The sequence below is a fragment of the Tamandua tetradactyla genome, chromosome 24 (assembly GCF_023851605.1).
Source record: "Tamandua tetradactyla isolate mTamTet1 chromosome 24, mTamTet1.pri, whole genome shotgun sequence".
NCBI lineage: Eukaryota > Metazoa > Chordata > Mammalia > Pilosa > Myrmecophagidae > Tamandua > Tamandua tetradactyla.
Genome location: NC_135350.1, coordinates 43,151,353 through 43,174,173, shown reverse-complemented (window position 1 = coordinate 43,174,173; position 22,821 = coordinate 43,151,353). Strand labels below are relative to the sequence as shown.

The window sequence follows — 22,821 nt, the reverse complement described above, 5'->3', positions numbered from 1 at the left end:
TTAGTTGATAAAACTCAATTGCTTCTAAATTACTGTTAGTGCAGCTTTAAAATAATATTTTGTTGTAATAGAGGATTCAATATGACAAGTGAGAGTTGGCCTGCTGAACTGGAAACCCCAGGCCAGAGGGAATGTGTGCACACGCAGGGCTCACTGCTCAGCCTGATTTGCTTTTCTGAAAAAGTCCAAGAATTCAACAGAGAAAAAATTGACTGCTCTTCAAATTGGTTTTGAAAGGGTGAAGATGACTCAAACATTGGACATTATTTGCATCTCTGGTTAGTTACTCATCTCAGGAGATGGAACACTGAGTTGAAATGAAACAGGCAGAGCTGTGGTTTTTCCAAAACTTCCATGGAGCATGCACAAAAAAACCAGGATCCCTCCTTTCAATATTTCTATTTATCCCTTCCATTCCCTCCCCCAAATATCGTCAAGATTGGCCCATTTGATAAGACGGAATTTCTTCAATTATTCTAAGTTTTTGGCCTTAGCATTGGAGAAAGAGAGGGAAATCTCTTCTTTCACCAATCTCTCCCACTCACTGCAATCCAGGAACACTGGCCTTCAGATTTCTCCAGTGCACTGAGCTCCTTTCTACCTCCTGGCCTTCATACTTGCTTCCGCTCCCAAATCCTACCCCCTCCAGCCCACCCCCCTTCACCTAGCTAACTCCTACTCAATCTTTACATGTCAGCTTAAACTCCAGTCCTGATGGAAGTCATCTCTGACCCTCTGCCACGTTTAAGTTAGGCCCCATTATATATACACTGCCATGACACACTGCATGACTCCTTCAAGGCACTTTTATCATGAATGTGATTATTTCCATAACTATTTATTTAGTCTGCTTTCCCTATTAAGCTCCAAAGAGTGGGCATCTCTTTTGCTCATTTTTACAGTCATATCTAAAGTACATGGGATATAGTAATTGATGGGATGTAGTAACTGACTCCTTAAGTAACACTGAAAGATAACAGAGAGATCAGAAAATTGAAGTGATTTTTTTTTTAATATTGGGAAGAAAGAATATAAGATACTAACACAGCGACATTGGCTGTAGACAAGGTAAATTAAACAGACTGTGCACAAACAGAAAGAAAGGAGAATCTTCTCATCCTGCTAGCAGAAAACTCCAGAAGGGGCTATAAAATTCTCTTAGAGAAGCCCAGGTTTATATTCTGACAAACCATTCTCTATTAGTAAAGACTGTCCTAATTTTTAATGTCTTCTCACACATGGACAGTGTTCCAAATTGGCCCATATCAGAAATATCTCTACTTCAGTCCAGAGGCTCTTCACTATTTGAGTCATACACAGCCATAAATTCCATCCTAGTCCTAAGCATTCATATCATACTTCATAAATGGGTCTCAGGAATAGATTTACTTCTTCCACCTTCCAGCAACAGAGAATAAAGATAATGATGGAAAGTTATATTCATAACAATTACAAAGGTACTGTAAGACGACATTCTTTGGCTGCCTAGTATCCATTCCACCTTCTCTGGTAGTGGTTTCCTGATATGCTTAGGGGAAATGATGGTTTCCCAGTGTTCATGCATTGTTTCTCTGTCATCTCTTGGCTGGGCTATTCAGATGTCCTCTCCCTGAACCATGAATCCTGAAAAAAGTAAAGAATAAAATTGAAAATGATTTGCACTCATTCATTCCAAGAGAAGCACTTTAGAAAGACCTGTGGGAAATTTTTTCTTCCTAAATTCTCTAAAGTTACTTCCAAATTGAATGGCCAAGGCTCCTTTAATACCTAAATCTGAATCTCCTGGTCAACCCATGATCCAGCTAATATCCTTTCAATAACCCTTTCAATAACCCTTTTTGCTTAAGCAGCCAGAATCTGTTCCTATCACTTTCAACCAAGATTTCAACCAAAGTATCCTAATTAACATAATGTTTATGAAGATTATGTTGATGATGATAACAAATATCTTATGAGATATCATCATAGCTCAAGCCACTCTGTGATTACCACTTTTCAACAAATTCTCAGGAATTAAATCAGTATTCAATGATTATTTAACCTATGAAAAGTTGGGTGCCAAACAATTCTACAGACTGGAATTATGATTCCACTTAATTTATATTATTTGACCTTGTATTATTATTCTAATTTTTATAAGCACTTTTGACTCAAAGAATGTGCAATTTTTCCTAAAATTATCTTGAAAATGAACTCTCTTAATATTCATACTATCAAACAGTAACCTATTTAAATATTTTAAAGATCTTTTAAAAAAATATTTGAAAATTCTAAAAAGTTATTTCTACACACAAAATCACAGCTTTAATAATCATTATAAGTATTGTGTCATTTGTATATCAATAATGAACATTTATATATCAACTGAATGATGAAATTTATTGATATAAAGCTCTCAAGAAAAATTGCATTCACAGTTACATCTCAACTGTCCACTTATATTTGAAAGAGCATATTCAGAGGCTATATTAGATTGCTATACTATGTAATCAAAGCACCCCAAGAGTCAGTGGCTTAAAACCACAATTATTTATTCTTACTCATATATTTGTAGGTCAGCTGAGGGCCATCTGACTCAGACTGGCTGACCATGATTCAAGATACATGACTAGTTGAATTTGACTCCCCACTGTAGCTGGGCTTGGGTGAGATCTGCAGGTGCACATTCTGATGGAGAAGCAGCTGCTTAGGGTTGGATGTTCTTATAGCAAGAGCAGAGGTGCAAGATGGAAAGCCCAACCATACAAACACATTCTAAACTTTTGCTTGCATCTCAACCAGTAACGTCCCATTTATCATAGCTCATGATCAAACCCAACATCAACGGGGAGGGGAAATATATTTCATACACATGGAGAGGAAAATGAATAATTTCTGAATAATAATCCAAACTAACACATAAACTAGCATTACAGCTGAATGACCTTCTTGCTCATGTAAATAATATTGCTATGCTGACTAGATATAATGGTAACTTACTTCATCAGGTACAGTTTCAAGGATCAAAAGTAGCATTGAGACTTTACGATGATTACTTAGATATATATATATTTTTTAATATGCCTATTGATAAGCTAACTTAGATATCCATATTAGGATGGTTAAGATTTCCATTCTAGGTGATTAAGATTTCCATATGTTAACTGTAAAAATATTTGTATCTTCATATTTTGTGAAATCAGGAAAATATTTAGTAACATAGGTCATTACTACAGCAATGCAGATATTTGTAAGAACTTTCTACTTGATATTTTGAGAACATTCACAGTTTTGACAGTTGATCAAATGCTACCTAAGTTAGTGTTTAATACTTAGAATTTAAGAACTTTGCTATATGAATATGTAGCTTTATTTCCTTGTTGCCTTAATTTTAAATTGTTTTATGAAATTTACTGCACAAACATGGGCTTTACAATGATTATATGGATACTTTATTTAAATATGCCTACGTTTAAGCTAACTAAGATATCCATTGTTGGTGGTTCTAAGTGTATTGCTATTTTCTTAAATTAAAAAAATGCAAAAAAAAAAAGTGGCATCGAAATTATACTATCTAAGGCCAAAGATGAAGCCAAAGAATAGTTTAGAGCTGAATCCCAAAGCAAAACTGAAATTTCAGTTCATCCTGACATAACTTGCTCGAAGTTGCACAGCTATGTAGTGGTAGAGTTGAGGGGTTAATCGAGATTTTCCCAACTCAAATCCCATATTCTTAAAACACTATGCTACAATGCTTTGCAATAGGTATAAAGTCTCCAGTTTAAAAAAAGAAGAATTGAAGCATAAATCATTGAAACATTAAACATGCTTCTTCTAGCTGCTGCAAGACACTGGAGACTAAAAATAAATATCTATATAATGATCAGTAGTCATAATCATTTGTTAAATCCTATCTTCTCTGTTACAACTCCTCCTTCTCATTTGATCCTTTCCCCAATCTTTAAGTAATGACCATACTAATTTCTTCATGTTGAAAAGGGGTATTGACATTATGGGGTAAGGGGATGCAGTTAGTTGATGTTCTTGGAGAGAGTGGAACACCTCTGGGTTTCAAGGCTTATCTGCCATAGGAAAAATCTGGAGGTATTAAGTATCTGATAAATAAATTTATTGAGTGAAATTTCTATAGAGTTTCAGCTAGAGCTCTGGGTGTTCTTTAGGGTTTTCAGGAATATCGTTGGTTGGTGCTTCGCATACCATGGCATTTTGCAATATCTAGCTGAAGCTTACAAAAGAGTAACTTCCAGAGCAGCCTTTCAACTCTATTTGAAATTTCTTAGTCACTGAAACCTAATTTTATTACATTTCTTTTCTCCCTTTTGGTCAAGAAGACTTGTCAATCCACAATGCCAAGGCCAGGCTCATCCCTGGTAATCATGTCCCATGTTACCAGGGAAACTTACACCCTTGGAAGTTATGTTCACGTAAGGAAGAGAATAATGAATCTATTTGCAGCATTGGGCTTAGAGAGAGAGGCCACATCTGAGCAACAAAAGAGGCTTTCTGGAAGTAACTGCTGGGCATATTTATAGGTAGGCTTAGCTTCCCCATTACAGAAATAAATTTCATAATAGCAAGCCTCAATATCGAGGACTTGGCTTATTGAATTAGGAGTCCCTACTGCTTGAGAAAGCATCAGGAATTTCCCAGGTGAGAGAGTTTAATAGATCCGCATTTTTCTCTAATCCTCAAAGGACTCTAAAAACACTTAATTATCTGCCTAACATACTCTAAATGTATCAGGGTATGACATTAAGCTGTACTAAATTATAAAACCCCATTCCCTGTTCTAGGTTCCATATACTTAGGTTGTTTAAATGAACTGACCTAACAGATTAAGTTAGAGTGTGTGCTACAGAAAACTTAAATTTTGGAAAAATAAAGCTCTCTTCTTTTGATCTCATACAAAAGGTGAAGTTTTAGAATACAGACGATATCATCTTTTATCCTGTATTATAATTTATCTTCATACCAACCAGATCAGCTTCATATATATCTCTAATTGAAGTCAGTTTGTTCTGTTTTGATAGACAATACAACATGCTCTTTGAGAGAATATCACTTCTGTATCTTTCAGCAAAGTCAGCACTGTGCATATATTTCAAAATATAAAACTGAAATTTTCTGAAACATTCTATGATGATTTTACTGGATTTTATGTATAGAAGACCACAAAACAAAGGGTTGAGTATTCTTTGAATAAAGATTCATTGTGAATTATACTATCTGATGAAATTAGAATACTACATCAAATAAAATTAAAAAAAGAAAGCTCTGTGGTTATCTCAACTTAAGGTGATAGGTTAGGAAAAAATAAAGTAACTGTAAGAAATTACATTCTTGGGAGGAAATTAAGGGGTGACATGTACAATATAGAGGCAGAAAGCACCTTAATCAAGACTAGAAAAAACACCTTAATCAAGACTAGAAATCCAGAAGTTACAAAGGAAAAGATACATGTATTTGATTGCATAAAAATTTAAAATGGGGGTAACAAATATACCATAAACAAAGTCAATAGACAAGAAATAGGTGGTGGAGGGATGCAGATTTGCAAAGCAGAGAACAAACGGAAGTATCATAACTATATTATATAAAGTCCTGCAAATCAACAAGAAGGTAATATAGAATGCATAGAATACAGACAAAGGACATAAAGAAGCAATTCACAGAACAGCCAGTTCAAATGGTCAGGCAACACAGTAAAAATCACCAAACTGGTCAGGGAATTGCAAGTTAAAGTAAGAATAAGATAACACTTTAGACACATTATACTGGAAAACTTTTCTGTCAAGATGCAGGAGAACGCTATTTGCAAATGTCTAAGTTTGCCAAGGCTATTATGACAAATACTTCACAATGGGTTGGCTTAAGCAGCAAGCATTTAAAGTCTCATGGTTTTAAAGCTTAGTTACCCAAAATTAAGATGTTGGGAAGGCCGTGCCTTCTTCTTAGGTCAGTAAAGTCTGGCAGTGTCAGTCCTCCGTCACATATCTCCCAACCTCTCTCTCCTGTCCAGCTTCCTCTGGCTATGGCTTCTTGCTTCTTCTTCTGATTACATTTGAGTATTCTCTCTTTATAAGGACTCCAGTCATACAGATTAAGGCACTTGATCCAATTTGGCCACACCTTAATTAATAATAATATCTTTAAAGTTTTTATTATAAATTGATTCACTGGAATGTGGATTAAGGCTTGAACATATCTTCTGTGGGGCACATGATTCAAACAAAGTACCCGAAAAAAATGTGAATTATTATAGCATTTTAGGAAATTTATCTTTTAAAAATATATTAAAATTAAACACAAACACAAATATATACAAAAAATTTTAGAAATATAAGCATCAGTATGGAAGAATATTTATATAGCATTTATTTAGCAGGAAAAGAACTAGAAACAAAGAGTATAACCACCAATAGAGAAAGAGTTGGCTAAATTATAGTATATATTTTCATGGATATACAGATATTGAAAAGAATGAATAAGAAATGCACTTAGATGCAATACATGATAGGTGAGAAAGACAAGCTATGAATATAAATATGTGAGCATATTTTTTAAAAAAGAGACAATTCCTCTAAAACATCAATATATATATGTGTGTGTTTATATGTGTGTGCATACAAATAATTTTCATATTTCATATTATTATATGAAAATGCAAAAATATGCAAGGTTATATGCTAAAACAGGTTACTTTATGGCCTAAGGGGTGGAAAAGAATTTAAGGGGACTGGAGGAAGGGTACAACAAAAAAGGGAAAGAAGAAAAAATAATACACTAAAAAAGAAGTAACATGATGGCATGACCTTCATAAATTCGTGTGCATTTTTATACATATAAGTACATATACATACATATAGGGAAAAAAATTAAAAACCAAATTACTCTAAAGAAATGGGTCCAGTGTTCTCTGGGAAGTTTCTGTCATATGTCCACAAATTCTGTCCAATGGTTTTCCTTAGTGCTGGTCTGCACAACCTTTATGGACTATGATACTCTCATCTTCTACAGCAAAAATAGAAAGTCATCCTCATAATATGTAACCTTCTCCCCTTTAATTTAAAGCATATTCCTGTCCCATTGTGATTGATAAGTAAACGAGATGTTTGATTTCTAAAAGAAGGGATGGGAGACTTAAATAACAGACAAAAGCAGGGTTCTCAACCCAGGCTGCACACAAAAATCACCTGAGGAGCATGTAAGAAATTCTGATGCCCAAGCCCTATTCCAGACCATTTAAATCAGAAACCCCAGGAGCGAAGTCTAGATCTTGGTAAGCAAGAGAAAAGGAACAGCAATATGGGAAGGTGTGATCTAATTTGGGAAAATTTATATGTTCAAGTAGATTATAATTACTAATGAAGGGAGCTATGACTTTATTTATAAAGACACAAGAACCTATTATTACTATTTAGGAAAAATATCTAAATCTCTAGAACTGTGCTGTCCAATAGATAGATAATGCAAGCCACATAAGTAATTTGTAATTTTCTAGTCACCACATTAAAAAGAAAGGTGAAATGCATTCTAACAATATATTTTATTTAACCCAATATATCTAATATATTATTTTTTAAACATATCAGCAATACAAAAACTATTGATGAGTATTTAACACTTACTGCGTATCTCAATTTGACTCCACATTTCGAATGCTCAGTAGAGACCTGCATGAAGTGACAAGGATGTCAGACAGCCTGGGTCTACAACTTCCCTAAAAACTGTCATTTTGCAAAGAGGGCTCTGATCACATAGATTTTATGCATTTTGTCATATGAAAATCAAAAGAAAATCATTGGTCCTGATTTGTCTCCAAATTGAATTATAGATAACAGTGCAGCCCCTGCTAGATAGTAAGATTCATGAAGGCAGGTCCATGCATTTCTGTTCCACTGATGAATTTCTCATGTGCACAGCATTGGCATACAACAGGTGCTTAACAAATATTTCTTTATGAAAAAATTAATAATGGGGAAAATACCTAGCACCATACTTTGAATTCTGGAAATATGATTTCTGTGTTTTTCAGGCATAGGGCCAGGTTACAAGAATACATTTGCTTACGACCAAGTTCACTGACTTTTATTCAATACACATGTTGGAGTCAATTTCTCTGAAAATACCAATTGGCAAAAAGATGAATAATTGTAGTAGTAGTGGTGGTGGTAGTGGTATTAGATTCTAAAAAGGAAATTCAACCCTTTTTAAAATGTGCATGCTGGTACTTTCACAAATCCTTTAAATAATGTATCAGAGTTGTCAGTAAAACTGAAATAAGTTAACCACAGGGAATCTACATGCTCAGTTTTGACCAGCTGCGACTATCAAACCTTTTCTCCAAAAAGTAAGCTTGCATTTCATTGTGTGATGAATTGTTACAGAAACCTTGGAACATAAAAGTTATTTGGGCATCTGCTGGAGGTTACTGTTAGCATTCTGGAAGAATTTCAATAGGAATAGAAAGGATGGGGGAAGTGAGTAAAGTCATTTCAGAACCATTCTTGAAGGGTAATACCAGCATTCCGGAGGGATTTCAGTGCTCGGCTAGAGGGCAGCAGAATTATTGCTAAAGTATTCCTTGTGGAGAGCTTTAACCTCATGGCCGAAGTGTATTCAAAACAATTCTGCAGCGATTGTAAAAAATATATATATATCCATGCTGTGTGTTCCCAGAAGAGCATTTCGGCTTCCTTATTCACATGAGCTAAGGACTGAAAAACAGCTGAGGGGGTAAAATGGTAAAGTGCTACTACAGAGATTTTACTTTAAATACTGATTGGGGAGGCCCACAGCTCCAAAAGGTTAGAGACATTAGATATTTTACAAGGTATGTGCTGAAATGAATAATTCATAGAAAAAATGTTCCTAACTCTATTCAGGTACAATTATATGGTAGAATAAGAGAAAATATCAGATAAAACATTCTTTTACATTTGGCCCTTCTGCTGAGCTCTTAAATTAAACTTCCACATGTACCCAGTGTATGGGACTCTTGTAGATACTGGGGAGATGCAACTACTGAATCTCAAGCTAATTGAGAATGCAAACATCCATATATTCCACAAATATTTACTTAACACCTATCTACTAGATGCTAGATAAATTCTAAAATGCAGCCTTTGACCTGAATAAGCTCGGAGTCAAGTAATGAAGCATGTAGAAAAAATTATAACAGATTGGAAAAATTCAGCATTCAAAGTTTGTACAAAAATATAAATTGCACAGGGGAGCAAGTGAGCTACTAACCGGACATCCAGCTTCTGGCTCTGTCCCTAGCTTATCCACAATCTGCACAATTCAGAACTCCAGCTTGTGGCCTTGTAAGGTCCTGCAGGATCTAAACTCTATCCATCTTGCCATCCGTGTCTCTTGTCAGTCTCAATCACTCGGCTTCAACAAGTTCCTTGGCTTTCAGTTCCTTTGCCTCAGGACTTCTGTTTAGGAAAGTACCCTAGGCTACTCCACATCTCTTCACGAGCCTCACTCCTTTCCATCTCTTAGGTCTCAGCATCAATGTCAATGCCTTTAAAAGGCTTTCCATAACTCTGTGTCATTCTCTGCCACACTCCATTTGTATAGTTTTCTTCTTAATACTTATTCACAATATCTAATTATGTCATTTATTTGTATAGTTAGAGATTCAGATTTCTATAATAGACTACCAGGGACCATGTCTGTCTTGTCCATTATTACATATTCACTGATTAGCATAGTGACTTTGTAATAGTTACTCAATAACATTAATATTTTATTAAGCACAATACTTGCTTAATAAAATTCATTGAGTGAATGAATGCCCCAAAATAACTAATGCTGACCCTAGATCAAAATAAGTCTCAAATATTGGTTATATTTTTCTTCTCCACAAATTCAGGGCTCAAGATGCTGAGTTGCAAGGAAATGTAAAAGTAAGTTTGTAGGTAAAACAATGTCATTTCTGTTTTCAAGCTTCTGTTGCAAGATGTTATGGCAGTGTGATGGAACTAATTAGTGGCTCTAGAGAGAGCTCAAGACTCCTTCCCAAACTAGTCCCCTTCCACCATCCCATGCCCTTGCCTTGGGAGATCAAGGGATGATATAAGTGGGTAAAGTCCAAATACGTTAAATGGGACATTTATAGTGCTTAAAGAATGAGCAAAAACTATATAAATAGATCCTTGTTGTGACAAACACTCTATTTCCTCTTCAATTTTTATGATTCTGCCACCTAAATGTTAAAACCGATATGACCGAGGAGGATTGTGGAAAGATGGCAGAGCAGGGAGATCCAGGACTCAATATTTCCACCAGAACAACTATTAACAGGAAGGAACTGTATGAAAATAACTCTTTTGAAACTTTAGCGGTCAAAAGAACACTATACAGAATCCAGGGAAGAGAGAGAGGAAGAGGCTGATAAATGATAGTAAAGAATAGTACATTGCTTTCTCCATTCAGCAACTGCCAGCACCCACCCCCGTTCTTGTAGCATGCTGCCACAGGGCCCACCCTTGGCTTGCTGGTGGCAAAAAAATAACATAAAAATCCTCTTCCCCAACATCAGGGGTCGTCAAGGTCAATTATGGATCATGGCTTTTGGGTAGTGACTTTGGATAGCTATGGACCCAGCTCTAAAGATGTCACTGATTCAAGCAGCCATGACCAAAGACCATACAGAGGAGACTTAAATATACTATATTTCCTCAGGGTTGTGGGAGGATGGTTAGTTGAATGGTTGTGTTTTCTAGGAAGGCCAAGAAAACTCAGCTGTGGGAAGCCCTGGAAGAAGCTCTTGGAGCCTTCCTGAGCTCCTTTCCAGAGCTGGTCTGCACAGTCTGGCCCAGTTTTGGCAAGGAAAGACTGACTTAGGAAAGACCTCTCAGAACTATTGTTGTTGAAGATCACAATAGTCGAAATGAAAAATGCCCAGAAGGGTTTCAGGAGAAGATTAGTACTGGCAGAAGAAAGAATCAGAGAACTGGAAGACAACACACTTAAAATGAGTCAAGCTGTGCAGCAGAAAGAAAAAAAGAAATGTTAAAAGTGAAAGTATTTAAGACATCTGTGGGACACCATCAAGGTACACCAGTGCACACATTATTAGAATCCCAAAGGGAAAAGAAAGAGAGAAAGGGACAGAATGAGTAGTCAAAGAAATAATGACAGAGAATATCCCAAACTTAGCAATTGTCATGAATATACACACACAAGAAGAGCAGGGGTTAAACATGAAGAAAAATACATCTCATCATATATTGACCACACTATCAAATGCAAAGAAGAAGAAGAGAGTTCTGCAAACTGCAAGAGAAAAGAAAGATGTTATGTACAAGACAGTTCCAATTAGATTGGGTGCTAAGATTTCATCAGAATCCCTGGAGGCAAGAAAGTAGCCTGAAGGAAAATAACTGCCAATCTAGAAATTTCTATTGAGAATTTCTTTCAAATATGAGGAAGAGAGAGAGATTAAGACATTCTTAGATAAACAAAAATGAGGGATTTTATCACCTTAGATATACTATACAAGCAATTCTAAAGGGAGTTCTTCAGACTGAAAGGAAAGGACACAGCACAGTGGTTCCAAGTGGCATAAAGAAATAAAGACCTGAAGTAAAGGCTACCATTGAAGTAACTATAAATGCCAGCGTTATTGTTGTATATTGTTTGGTATGTAATTCCACTTCTTAATTCCTATGTGGGCAAATGCAAATGCATAAAAAGTAATGATAAATCTATGGTTTTGGACATATAATGTATAAAGATATAAGTAGTAACAAGTGCCAAAAAAAAAAGGTGGGGTAATAGAGGAATATAGGAAAAGTATATGCATATGCTATTGAAGTTAAGTTGGTATCAAATCAAAATGATTGTTATATATTTAGGATGTTAACTTTTAACCTTAGTAAGCACAAAGAATATAGATGATAAATATACCCAAATTAAAAAGAGAAGAAACTGAATATGGCACAACACAAAAAATAAAATTATGCATAAAAGAAGATACTAATGGAAGAATGAAAAGGCGAAGAAAGGTATAAGACATATAAAGCCTAAATTAGCAAAAAGGCAGAAGAAAGTCCTGAATTATCAGTAGTTAATTTTAAATATAAATTGATTAAACCCTCCAGTCCAAAGGCAGAGATTGGCAGAATAGATAAGGAAAGATATGGACAAACTTTATGCTATCTGCAAAAGAATCACCTTAAAATCAAAGACAGAAGTAGTTAAAAGTGAACGGATGGAAAAAATATACCAGGCAAGTAGAAACCAAAAGAGGAGTAAAGTAAATACACTAATATCAGTAAAAATAGATTTTAAGTAAAAAAACAGTTATGAAGGCAAAGATGGTCATCATACACTGATAACAAGGATGTTAAACAGAAGACATAACAGTTATAAATATACATTCACCTAACAGCAGAGCCCCAAAACGTGTGTAGCAAATGCTGACAGATTTTGAAGGGAGAAATTGACTATTCTATATTAAAAGTAGGATAATTTAATATACCACTTTCAATAATGGATAGAAAATCTGCTCAGAAGATCAATTAGGAAATACTCTAAACCAACTAGAACTGACAGAAATATATAGAACACATCACCCAACAAAAAGAGAAGACATATTCTTTTTAAGTGTATATTGATCATTCTCTAGAATAGACCATATAATAGACCAAAACAAGTCTCTATAAATTCAAAAATATTAAAATCATACCAGGTATATTCTCTGAATACAACAGAATGAAGCTAGAAAGCGATAACAGAAGAAAAATGGAAATTCACAGATTTCTGGGACGCAAACAACATACTTTAACAACCAATGGGTTAAAGAAGAAATCACAAGAGAACTTAGGAAATATCTTAAGGTGAATGAAAATGAAAATATAACATACCAAAACTTATGGGATTCACATAAGTGAATAAGACAGTGATGAGAGGAAAATTCATAACTCTAAATGCTTACATGTATAAAGAAGAAAGACTTCAAATCAGAGATACAACCTTAAACCTGGAAGAACTGGAAAAAGAGAAGCAAACTAAACTCAAAGCAAACAAAAGGAAGGAAATATCAAAGACCAGAGCAGCAATGAAAGAAATAGGGGAAAAAGCACAATAGAGATAATCAACAAAAGCAAAAGTTGGTTAATTGAAGAGATAAATAAAATTGAAAACCTTTAGCTAGGCTGATAAAGAAAAGAAGACAGAGGGCACAAATAACTAAAATCAGAAATGAAAAGTGGAACATTACTACTGACCCCACTGAAACAAAAAGGACTACAAGAGGATACAATTTGTTGAGTCAACAAATTAGATGACCTAGATGGCAACAGATAAATTCTTAGAAACACATAAACTACTTACACTGACTCAAGAAGAAATGTAAGGTCTCAACAAACCAATTGCTACTAAAGACATTGAATGAGAAATCAAAACCTCTCAACAAAGAAAAGCCCAGGACCAAACGGCTTCAGAGGAGAATTCTACCAAACATTCCAAAAAATCTTAACTCTAATTCTGCTTAAATTCTTCTAAAAATTGGAGAGGAGAGAACACTCCCTAATTTGTTCTATGAAGTCAACATGATGCTCATAGCAAAGCCAAATAAAGATGCCACAAAAAAAGAAATGTACAAACTAATATCTGTTATAAATGCAGTTGCAAAAGTCTTCAACGAAATTCTAGCAGACTAAATCCAATCGCATATTAAAAGGATTATTCATTTCCCAGTGCCCGCCCATGCAACAAAAAAGAAAAAGAAAAAGAATTAAACAGCATGATCGTGTGTGATTTACCAAAGTATGCAAGATTGGTTCAATGTAAGAAAATCAATTAGTGTAATATATTATGTTAACAAAATGAAGGGAGAAAAACACATGATTCCTCTCAATTGATGTAGAAGAGGCACTCGGCAAAATCTTGCACCCCTTCTTGATAAAAACAAATTAGAACACTACAAAGAGCAAGAAACTTCCTTAATATGATAAATCAAATGTATGAAAAGCCCACAGCTAACATCTTACTTAGAGATGAAAGACAAAGATTTCCCTCTAAGATTATGAACAGCACAAGGATGCTCACTGTCACCATTATTATTCAATAATGAAATTATTCAAATATTGAATTCCAAATTCAATATTATACTTAATTGCCAGAGCAATTAAGAAGGAAAGAAATACATCAAATTTGGAAGCAGTAAAATTTCCTTATTCAGAGATGACATGATCTGCTATACAGAAAATCCTGAAAAATCCAGAACAAAACTCCTAGAGCTAATAAATGAATTCAGCAAAGTGATGGGTAACACCCCAAAATCAGCAGTATTTATATACACAAGCAATAAACAATCAACAGGAGAAATCAAGAAAAACTGCCATTAGCAATAGCAACTAAATGATACAAATAGCTAGGGAGAAATCTAATCAAAGATGTATAAGACCTGTGCACAGAAAACTACAAAGCATTACTGAAAGAAATAAATCTAAATAAAAACTACAAAACATTACTGAAGGAAATAAGTCTAAATTAAAAAATCTAAATAAATAGGGGTGGTGCAATGGTGACTCAGTGACAAAAATCTGGCCTGCCATGCCAGAGACCGAAGTTCGATTCCCAGAGCCTGCCTATGTCAAAAAAAAAAAAAAACAACAACAAATAAAAGGAAGAACATTCTATGTTCATAGATTGGAAAATTAAATATTGTTAGGATGCCAATCTACCCAAAGCAGTATACAGATTTAACATTAACAAAAACAAAATTGCAACAACCTTTGAAGAAATGGAAAAGCCAATCATCAACTTGATATGGAAGGATAACGGTCCCCAAATAGACAAAGCTATCTTGAAATGGAAGACCAGAGTTGGAGGACTCACGATCTCCATCTTAAAACTGTAATCAAAACACCATGCAACTGGGTGGGCCATGGTGGCTCAGCAGGCAGAGTTCTTACCTGCCATGCTGGAGACCCGGGTTCAGTTCCCAGTGCCTGCCCATGCGTAAACAAACAAACAAAAAAACACCATGCAACTGGCATAAGGACAGACATATAGGTCAATGGAATTAAATTGAGAGCTTGGTAATCAACCTGCATATTTACGGCCAACTGATTTCTGACAAGGGGGCAAAGGCCACTCAATTGAGAAAGAATAGTCTCTTCAACAGAATGTGCTGGGAAAACTGGATGTCCACTTTCAAAAAAAGAAAGAACTTTAAACAAAAATCAACTCAAAATGGACCAAGGACCTAAGTATGAGAGCCAGTACTAGCAAATTCCTAGAAAAATATGTAGGGAAGCATCTTTAGGAGTTTGTGTTAACCAATGGTTTCTTCAACTTTACAATCAAAGTATAGGTATCAAAAGAAGATAAATGAGGTCTCATCAGAATTAAAAACTTTTGTGCATCAAAGGACTCTATCATGAGAGTAAAATGACAACCTACACAGTAGGAGAAAATATTTGGAAACCACATATTCAATAAAGGTTTAATATCCAGAATATATAAAGAAATCCTTCAGCTTAACAGCAAAAAGACAAACAACCCAATTTAAAAATGGGCAAAAGACTGAAAGGAATAACTCTTCATAGAAGATACTCAAATGGCCAAAAAGCACATGAAAAGATGCTCAATATCATTAGCTATTGGAGAAATGAAAATCAAATCCATAATAAAATATCATTCACACCCAATAATGACCACTATTTAAAAAACAGAAAATTGCAACTGTTAGGGAGGAGATGGAGAAATAGAAACACTCATTCTTTGCTGGTGGCAATGCAAAATGGTGCAGCCACTGAGGACAGTTTGGCAGTTCCTCAGAAAGCTAAGTGTAGAATTACCAAATGACCCAACAATTCAGCTACTAGGAGAATTGAAAGCAGGAACTCAAGCAGGTATGTGCAAACTGATGCTCATAGTGGCATTATTCACAATTGCCAAAAGATGGAAGCAACCCAGGTGTTCATCAGTTCATGAATGGAGAAACAAAATAATGCAACTTAATATTATTTGGCTGTAAAAGAATGAAGACCTGATGCATGCTACAACATGGATGAACCTTGAGGACATTTTGCTCAGTGAAATAAGCCAGACACAAAAGTAAAAATATTGTATGATCTCACTGATAAGAGCTAATTTTAATAAGCAAACTCAGCGTTAGAATCAAGAATATAGGTTACCAGGGGCTGGTCTGGTTGTAGGGAATAGGGTATTGATGCTTCACTTGTAAAGAATTTCTACTTAAGCTTCTGGTAAGAATTTGGAAATCAGTGATGGTGATGGTAGCATATTATTGTGAGTGTAATCAACAGCACTGAAATATATAGGTGAATGTGATTAAAAGGGGAAAGAAAGTTTAGGCTGTAGATATTACTAAAATAAAAATGAAAAGATAAAACATAGGACTGTACAACATAGTGAACCCCATTGTAGAAGATGGAGTATTATTTATAACACAAGTAAAAGAATGTTCTTTAATGCATTATAACAAATGTACAGCACTAATACAAGGTGTTAATAATAGGGTGGTAAATGGGAAAAATACACCTAACGTAAACCATGGGCTATAGTTAGTGGCACAATTTTAATATTATTTTTATCAATTTTAGCAAAGGCACCATGAGTAATGCAAAATGTCAACCATAGGGGGATAGTTGGGGATGTTGTGGTTTTTTTGTTTTGTTTTGTTTTTTGTTTTTGTCATGGGCAGTGTGCTGTTTTGAAAGGATGTATGTCCCCTAGAAAAGCCATGTTTTAACACAAATCCCATTTTATAAAGGCAGAATAATCCCTGTTCAATACAGCATGTTTGAAACTGTAATCAGATCATCTCCCTGGAGATGTGATTTAATCAAGCTGGATTAGGTAATGACATGTCTCCATGTGGGTGGGTCTTGGTAAGTTTCTGGAGCCCTATAGAAAGAGGAAACATTTTGGAGAATGGAGAATGGCAGAGAATGATGCAGCACAATGAAGCAGAGAGTCCATCAGCCAGTGCTTTGGAGATGAAGAAGAAAGATGCCTCCCAGAGAGTTTCATGAAACAGGAAGCCAGGAGAGAAAGCTAGCAGATGACCCTGTGCTCGCCATGTGCCCTTCCAGCTGAGAGAGAAACCGTGACTGTGTTGGCCATGTGCCTTCTCAGATGAGAGAGAAATCCTGGACTTCATCAGCCTTCTTGAACTGAGGTATCTTTCCCTGGATACCTTTGATTGGACATTTCTATAGACTTGTTTTAATTGGGATATTTTCTTGGCCTTAGAACTGTAAATTAGCAACTCAATAAATTCCCCCTTTTTAAAAAGCCATTCCGTTTCTGGTATACTGTGTTCTGGCAGCTAGCAAACTAGAACAGGCAGTCTCCGGGAATTGAACCCCAGTCTCGGGCATGGAGACCTCGACCGCGCCACGGACACGCTGCCCGATGCTGTGTTTTTAAAATGATTTTTCTGTAAACCTACAACATCTTTAATCAAAAACATTTTTTTAATAGGACATATTTCACAGGCCTTTGTATTGAGTGTTTTAGATGAGATAATCCATGTAAGCTGATTCATATAGTGCCTACAACATATAATCTCTCAATAAATGCTGAGTACTACTGTTTAAAAAGATAGTACAATTATTTAGAAGTGCTATAATCAGTTGTAACAAATATTCCACACCAATACAAGGTGTTGGTGGTGGGGTGGTATATAGGATTCCACAACTCCTCTGATAAAAAAATTAAAAAAAAATACATTCAGTACTAGTTATTCCAACATGGTCAAGAATAAACCCATGGAGAAAAAAAAAGGAGTTATTTTAGTGTAAACACATATGCAATGATAATGAGAATGCAAACAAACATGAAATATATCAAAGCTTTTGTTAATAAATAATAATGGTTGAAGTAAAAATAACTATTTTGGGAGCAGAATTTGTCAGGAATCAGAAAATTTCAGGAATTAACCTCTTTTTCCTTGGAGTTTAAATCATTCTATTTTCAAGAAAGGAGAAAGGTCACCCCAATTTTTTTTTTCTTTACCTATTAGCATACTTGGCACTCCTGCCCATGGGAATCTGATGATGACTGGGTTTAACAGTGTGAGAAACTTTTCTTCTTTGGGTATTCTATTAAAAGGGAAAAAGAAGTCCTTTCATGCTTTTTTTTGTTTTTCACGTAGAATGAATGTTCAGGTCTTCATTTATTCAGTTTTCATTGTAATGCTCTTTGCCACCTGGTGAAACTTAGGGGGTAGGATTAGGTAAGAGATGAGCTACCATACTGTAAAAACATGTAAGAAAGAATGATTATTTTTAAAGAATTTCAAACTCCAAAACTCTTATCTCCAAACCCCACAGCTATGAACTTTACTTTCTCCACAACAGATGTCTGGCTTCTTTCTCCCAAGAGTTATGGATTTCAGCTGATAATGGTTTCTTTTCCTAAGCTACCTCCTGGAATGTGAAGGCGAACACATGCTCCTTTATTCCTTCTCTTTTCCTATAGTCCATCCATTTAAAGGATCATAACAATGTTCCATCCTTTCCATATAAAGATGCTGCTCTGGCTCTACATTATCAGGATATGCTTAGGGAGTATTTTACTGGCCTGGCAGGAATTTTATTTTTGACTTCACACAGCTTCCTGGTGTCTCTTTGACCATTGTCATATTTTGGGGATATACCCAAATATGGGTATCGTACCTCTGGCTGTCCGATGAATCTGCCATGTCTATATCATAGTTACCAGCCAACCTCAACCAACCTTTAATGCTCAGATCATAGGAATATAAGGAATGGTTCCTTTCCTCAAATACTTTCAATATATTTCTAATATATACTGACCTCAAAAACTCATGGGTAAATCATGGAATTTCCCATGCAATATAAAGTAATGGGGTACACCATGATACATACATATATATGTGTGTTGGCGTGCATGTGTATATAATTATCTTGCATATTTATTGGCGTGAAAGATGTTCATAAAAATATTGTTGAATGAAATATGGTGGTGTTAATTTTCTATTACTGCATAACAAATTACCACATGGTTAGTGACTTAAAACATACATATATTATCTCACATTTCTCTACGTTGGAATTCCAGCATAACACAGTGAGTTCTCTGCTCAGAATATCATGAAACTGAAATCAAGCTACAGGCTGGGCTAAGTTCCCTTCAAAAAGCTCTGGAGAAAAATCTGCTTCCAAGCTTATATTTGTTGTTGGCAGAATTTAGTTCCTTTTGGTTGTGGAACTGAGTCTCCTATTTCCTTGTAGACTGTCAACTGTAGGCTGTTTTCAGCTACTGAAGGCCACCTGCATTTCTTGGCCAGTGGTTGCTCCATTTTCAAGACAGCAGCAGTGCATCAAAACCTTTTCATACTTATGATTAGGATTAGGCTCACTGGATGATCTCCCTTTCTTGCATTCACTTGTGCCATATAATATAACCAAATGGAAGTAAAATCCATCATATCCACAGTCCCAGTGATTATGCTGGGTGTGTACACCAGAAGTGGGGTGGGAGGTTGGTGGGGAGAAAATCTTGGAGCCATTATCAGAATTCTGCTGACAAAAAAGAGCAATAGGATCTCATGCTTCCAAAACATTTTTTGCATGTGTGCATGTGTGTATTCAGGAAAAAAAGATCTTTGTGAGTTATATACCAAGGAACTGACAATTGTTATCATAGGAAAAGTTGGACAATAAATGGTTAATTCCATCAATTTGCCTGTATTTCCTAATATTTCTATATAAATAAATATTGAAAAGATGAGTTATTTTTTAACAGATTTAAGTAATAACATTAAAAGGACAATTCTAAATGATAAAATTCAACACAGAACAAAATGCTGATAGTTTTTCCCAAGTTATTGACTTTCTTACCAATTGCATTAACTTCACTTAATATTTATCTAAGGCAGAGGTGCTAATGTAGAGTAAAATGTATAGCAATTTTATTAGCTTTGAGATTGCAAAAAAAACTAAAGGTAAAGAAATTGATGAGAGTACTCAATATGGAGCGCATAGGGAGGATGCTACCTTCCTGCATGAATTACTCATAAAAAAGTACAGAAGATTCATGACATTGCTCCTGACAGCATTGAAATTCTTTTTAATGGGGGTATGACCTAAAACAAACCTTTGATACCTGATCATGATGATGGGCTGTTTATTTATTTATTCTCCTTCCTTTCCAACAAGGAAGATGATTAATGCACCTACCTTTCCCGTGATGACCTCTGTGTACTAGGTGCTGTCCTTGAAGGACATTCAATGTTTTAAAGTGCTGATCCATCTCATTTCTTCCCTCCGGGCTGTCTGGGGGAGGACAGCCACAAGAACCCATGAGGACAGCCCTCCAACCTACACAGGAGGAAAATGAAATTGGAGTTTTGAGAGGATCGGTGCTCAAATCTCAAGTGAGGCATTTTGTAGATGATATAGAAAGCTTACCCCCTTGTGGAGGGTAGATGCAGCCACTTTCAGGTAAAATGGTGCCTTATAATAGTAGGCAGTTGCCTGATGTATGCCTTTCAAAAAGATATGGATGCAAAGACAGCCAAGTTACTAAACAACAGCTGAGGTTTTCATTTTATTACTTTTGTGATTATACTTTTTTCTACATCTGTCCTAATCCAGTCTATTATTAGACTGTAAATAGATTTCAAGTAACTTGAGAGCAAAGATGTTTTCTTAGAGTTTTGGAATATTTTACAAGATTTTATAACTTCATAGCACAGTGCTGAGGGGCATGGTAGGTGCTGAATACACCAACTCTAAAGGCCAGTTGTCACAAGTAACACTCCATCAGTAGGAAGTAAATGTTAGAGACTTAAGAATGGAGTTCTGGCACAAAATATCAGAAGTTAGAGATCTTTATGCAATCCTTTAGACCAGTTACACAGTCACCATTTTAAGGATGCTGCCTTTGTTTGACAGACGATGCACTGGTAGCAATAGAAGGATGGGAAAACTGAAGGATCTGTCAGTCATAAGGTGCGTCAGACCATAGGAAGTGAGATTCCTATGGCCTGATGCATAATAGTGGATGTACAAAGAAACACCTTGTAATATGGGAATAAAGGAGAAAGAATTGTGGTCTTCGAACTTCAATGAACTTAGGAATATTTGAGTTGCTGGATGAAATAAAGATTACTGGGGATCCACTCTCAGAGATTCACATTCAGAAGAACTATTTGAGGCTTAAAAATCTGCATCTTAAATAAACATCAGAGAAAAAATAGGAGACAAATGATTCCAAATAAGTCCAATACTCTCAGGTGATAAAACCTATGTTGACTACCTGTTTAGCATAAGGAAAGATACATAATTCTGAATCAATGACTCTCAAGTGCTGGGCCAATTAGTTCACACGTGGAGACTTACTAGTTTTAGAGGTATCTGTGCCTTCACTCCCAGAGATTCTGATTCAGGAATTTGGTTTATGGTCACAGGGATGTGCAATTTTAAAGTGCTCCCCAGGTGATTCTGAGGCACAGTCACATTTCCATTTTTCTAAAACAGGATTTAACCCTTACACAACTTCTACTTTGTTTTGGAGGACATTATCTTGTTTTTTCAGCGGATTTATCATCTTAACTAATAAAAAAATTTGCTTATATTCCACAAGCATAAAATGAGGGGTGGTAGCAAGGTATCCAGAGACATGAGAAGGGAGAATGTAGGATGTGGAGTAAGGCAAAGAAGATTCACCAGATGGTTAACTCTCACAGGTACTTAAACATGTTTCTCAGGATGTCACATTTCACCAACCTGCAGTATATATGAAGTTAGATTTGTGTTTATTCCAACATTATCAGATGCTTTACAACAGGTATTCTGCTTCTCTACATATTTCCAAAGTTCCAGGTTCAGGAATAAATCAATGTATTCCTTCAGCCGCACCTCCTGCCCCCAGGCCAGATGATGACAATTTTGTGCTACTTGAATCTGAAGTCCTTCTGACACTAAATCTTCCAAAGGTTTTGACCTTTAGGTATCCCTCTGGCTGCTGAGCCTCTCTCCCACTGTCTCAGGAGCTGAGACAGGAACACTGTTCTCAAGATTGTAGCAAATTCCTTAATCTCCAAGAATCATGGTGAAGAAATAGGTAACTCCTTGATTTACAATGATATAACTAGTGGGCTCATTCAGGTGGTTTTCTAGAACAAAGGAACAGGTTGCTCTCATCAGACCACACCCTTTGCTTAGAAAATTACAGATTTGTTTTTGTTTTGTTTTGTTTTTTAGCTCATATTTTCAAATATCTTAGGGCTAACTTATAGCCACAGCATCCTTTAACATTTTTAACCCATGCGACAAGCTGGGTTATACATTTTTTTTTTCTCCCACTGAGCCATCATCGCACTGCCCTTGGGTTATATATTTAACCCTAGTGAAAACTGCATCTCTGAAATTTAGTTATCTCTTATTTTCTGGCCCATGAGACACTGACCCCTCCTACAATTTCTGAGAATTTTCAATATCTTACTTCCTCGTGATCACCACTGCCTTCTGATCCTTGTCTGCATTGTGTGCCAGCTCTACCCCATTTCAACAGATGGAGCCCAGCCTTTTTATGATGTATGGAAAGCCTCAGCAGTGCCAAGCACTTTGGTTTGTGGCTTTATAAAAAACTGAGGGACGATACTAAAGGGCACATCAGGGCTACATTTGCTGATCTCCCTCTTTCGGTCCCACCTTCCCACACCTTCTCCACCGCAGCAAATTTTTTCTTCCCCCTATACCCACATACTGTTATTCAGGGGCTCACCTTCTGTCCTAAGCCTTAGCAAAGAATTTTTCTAAAAAGTAGTTCCTTTCCTACAGAGGTTCTGATAATCTTTTA

General features: G+C 35.8%; 1 protein-coding gene across 1 annotated transcript in view; it reads right to left on the bottom strand.

Moving 5' to 3' along the window:
- Window positions 1-1,009: 1,009 nt before the first annotated feature.
- LOC143667945 (uncharacterized) overlaps window positions 1,010-22,821 on the bottom strand; it is a 35,610-nt gene continuing 13,798 nt past the window's right edge. Inside the window, exons 2-4 of the mRNA XM_077142410.1 lie at window positions 7,629-7,673; window positions 5,916-6,129; window positions 1,010-1,623 (exon numbers count right to left, since the gene is read on the bottom strand). Coding sequence (XP_076998525.1) covers window positions 1,595-1,623; window positions 5,916-6,129; window positions 7,629-7,673 — 288 coding nt within the window. The 3' untranslated portion in view covers window positions 1,010-1,594. The remainder of the gene's footprint in view (window positions 1,624-5,915; window positions 6,130-7,628; window positions 7,674-22,821) is intronic.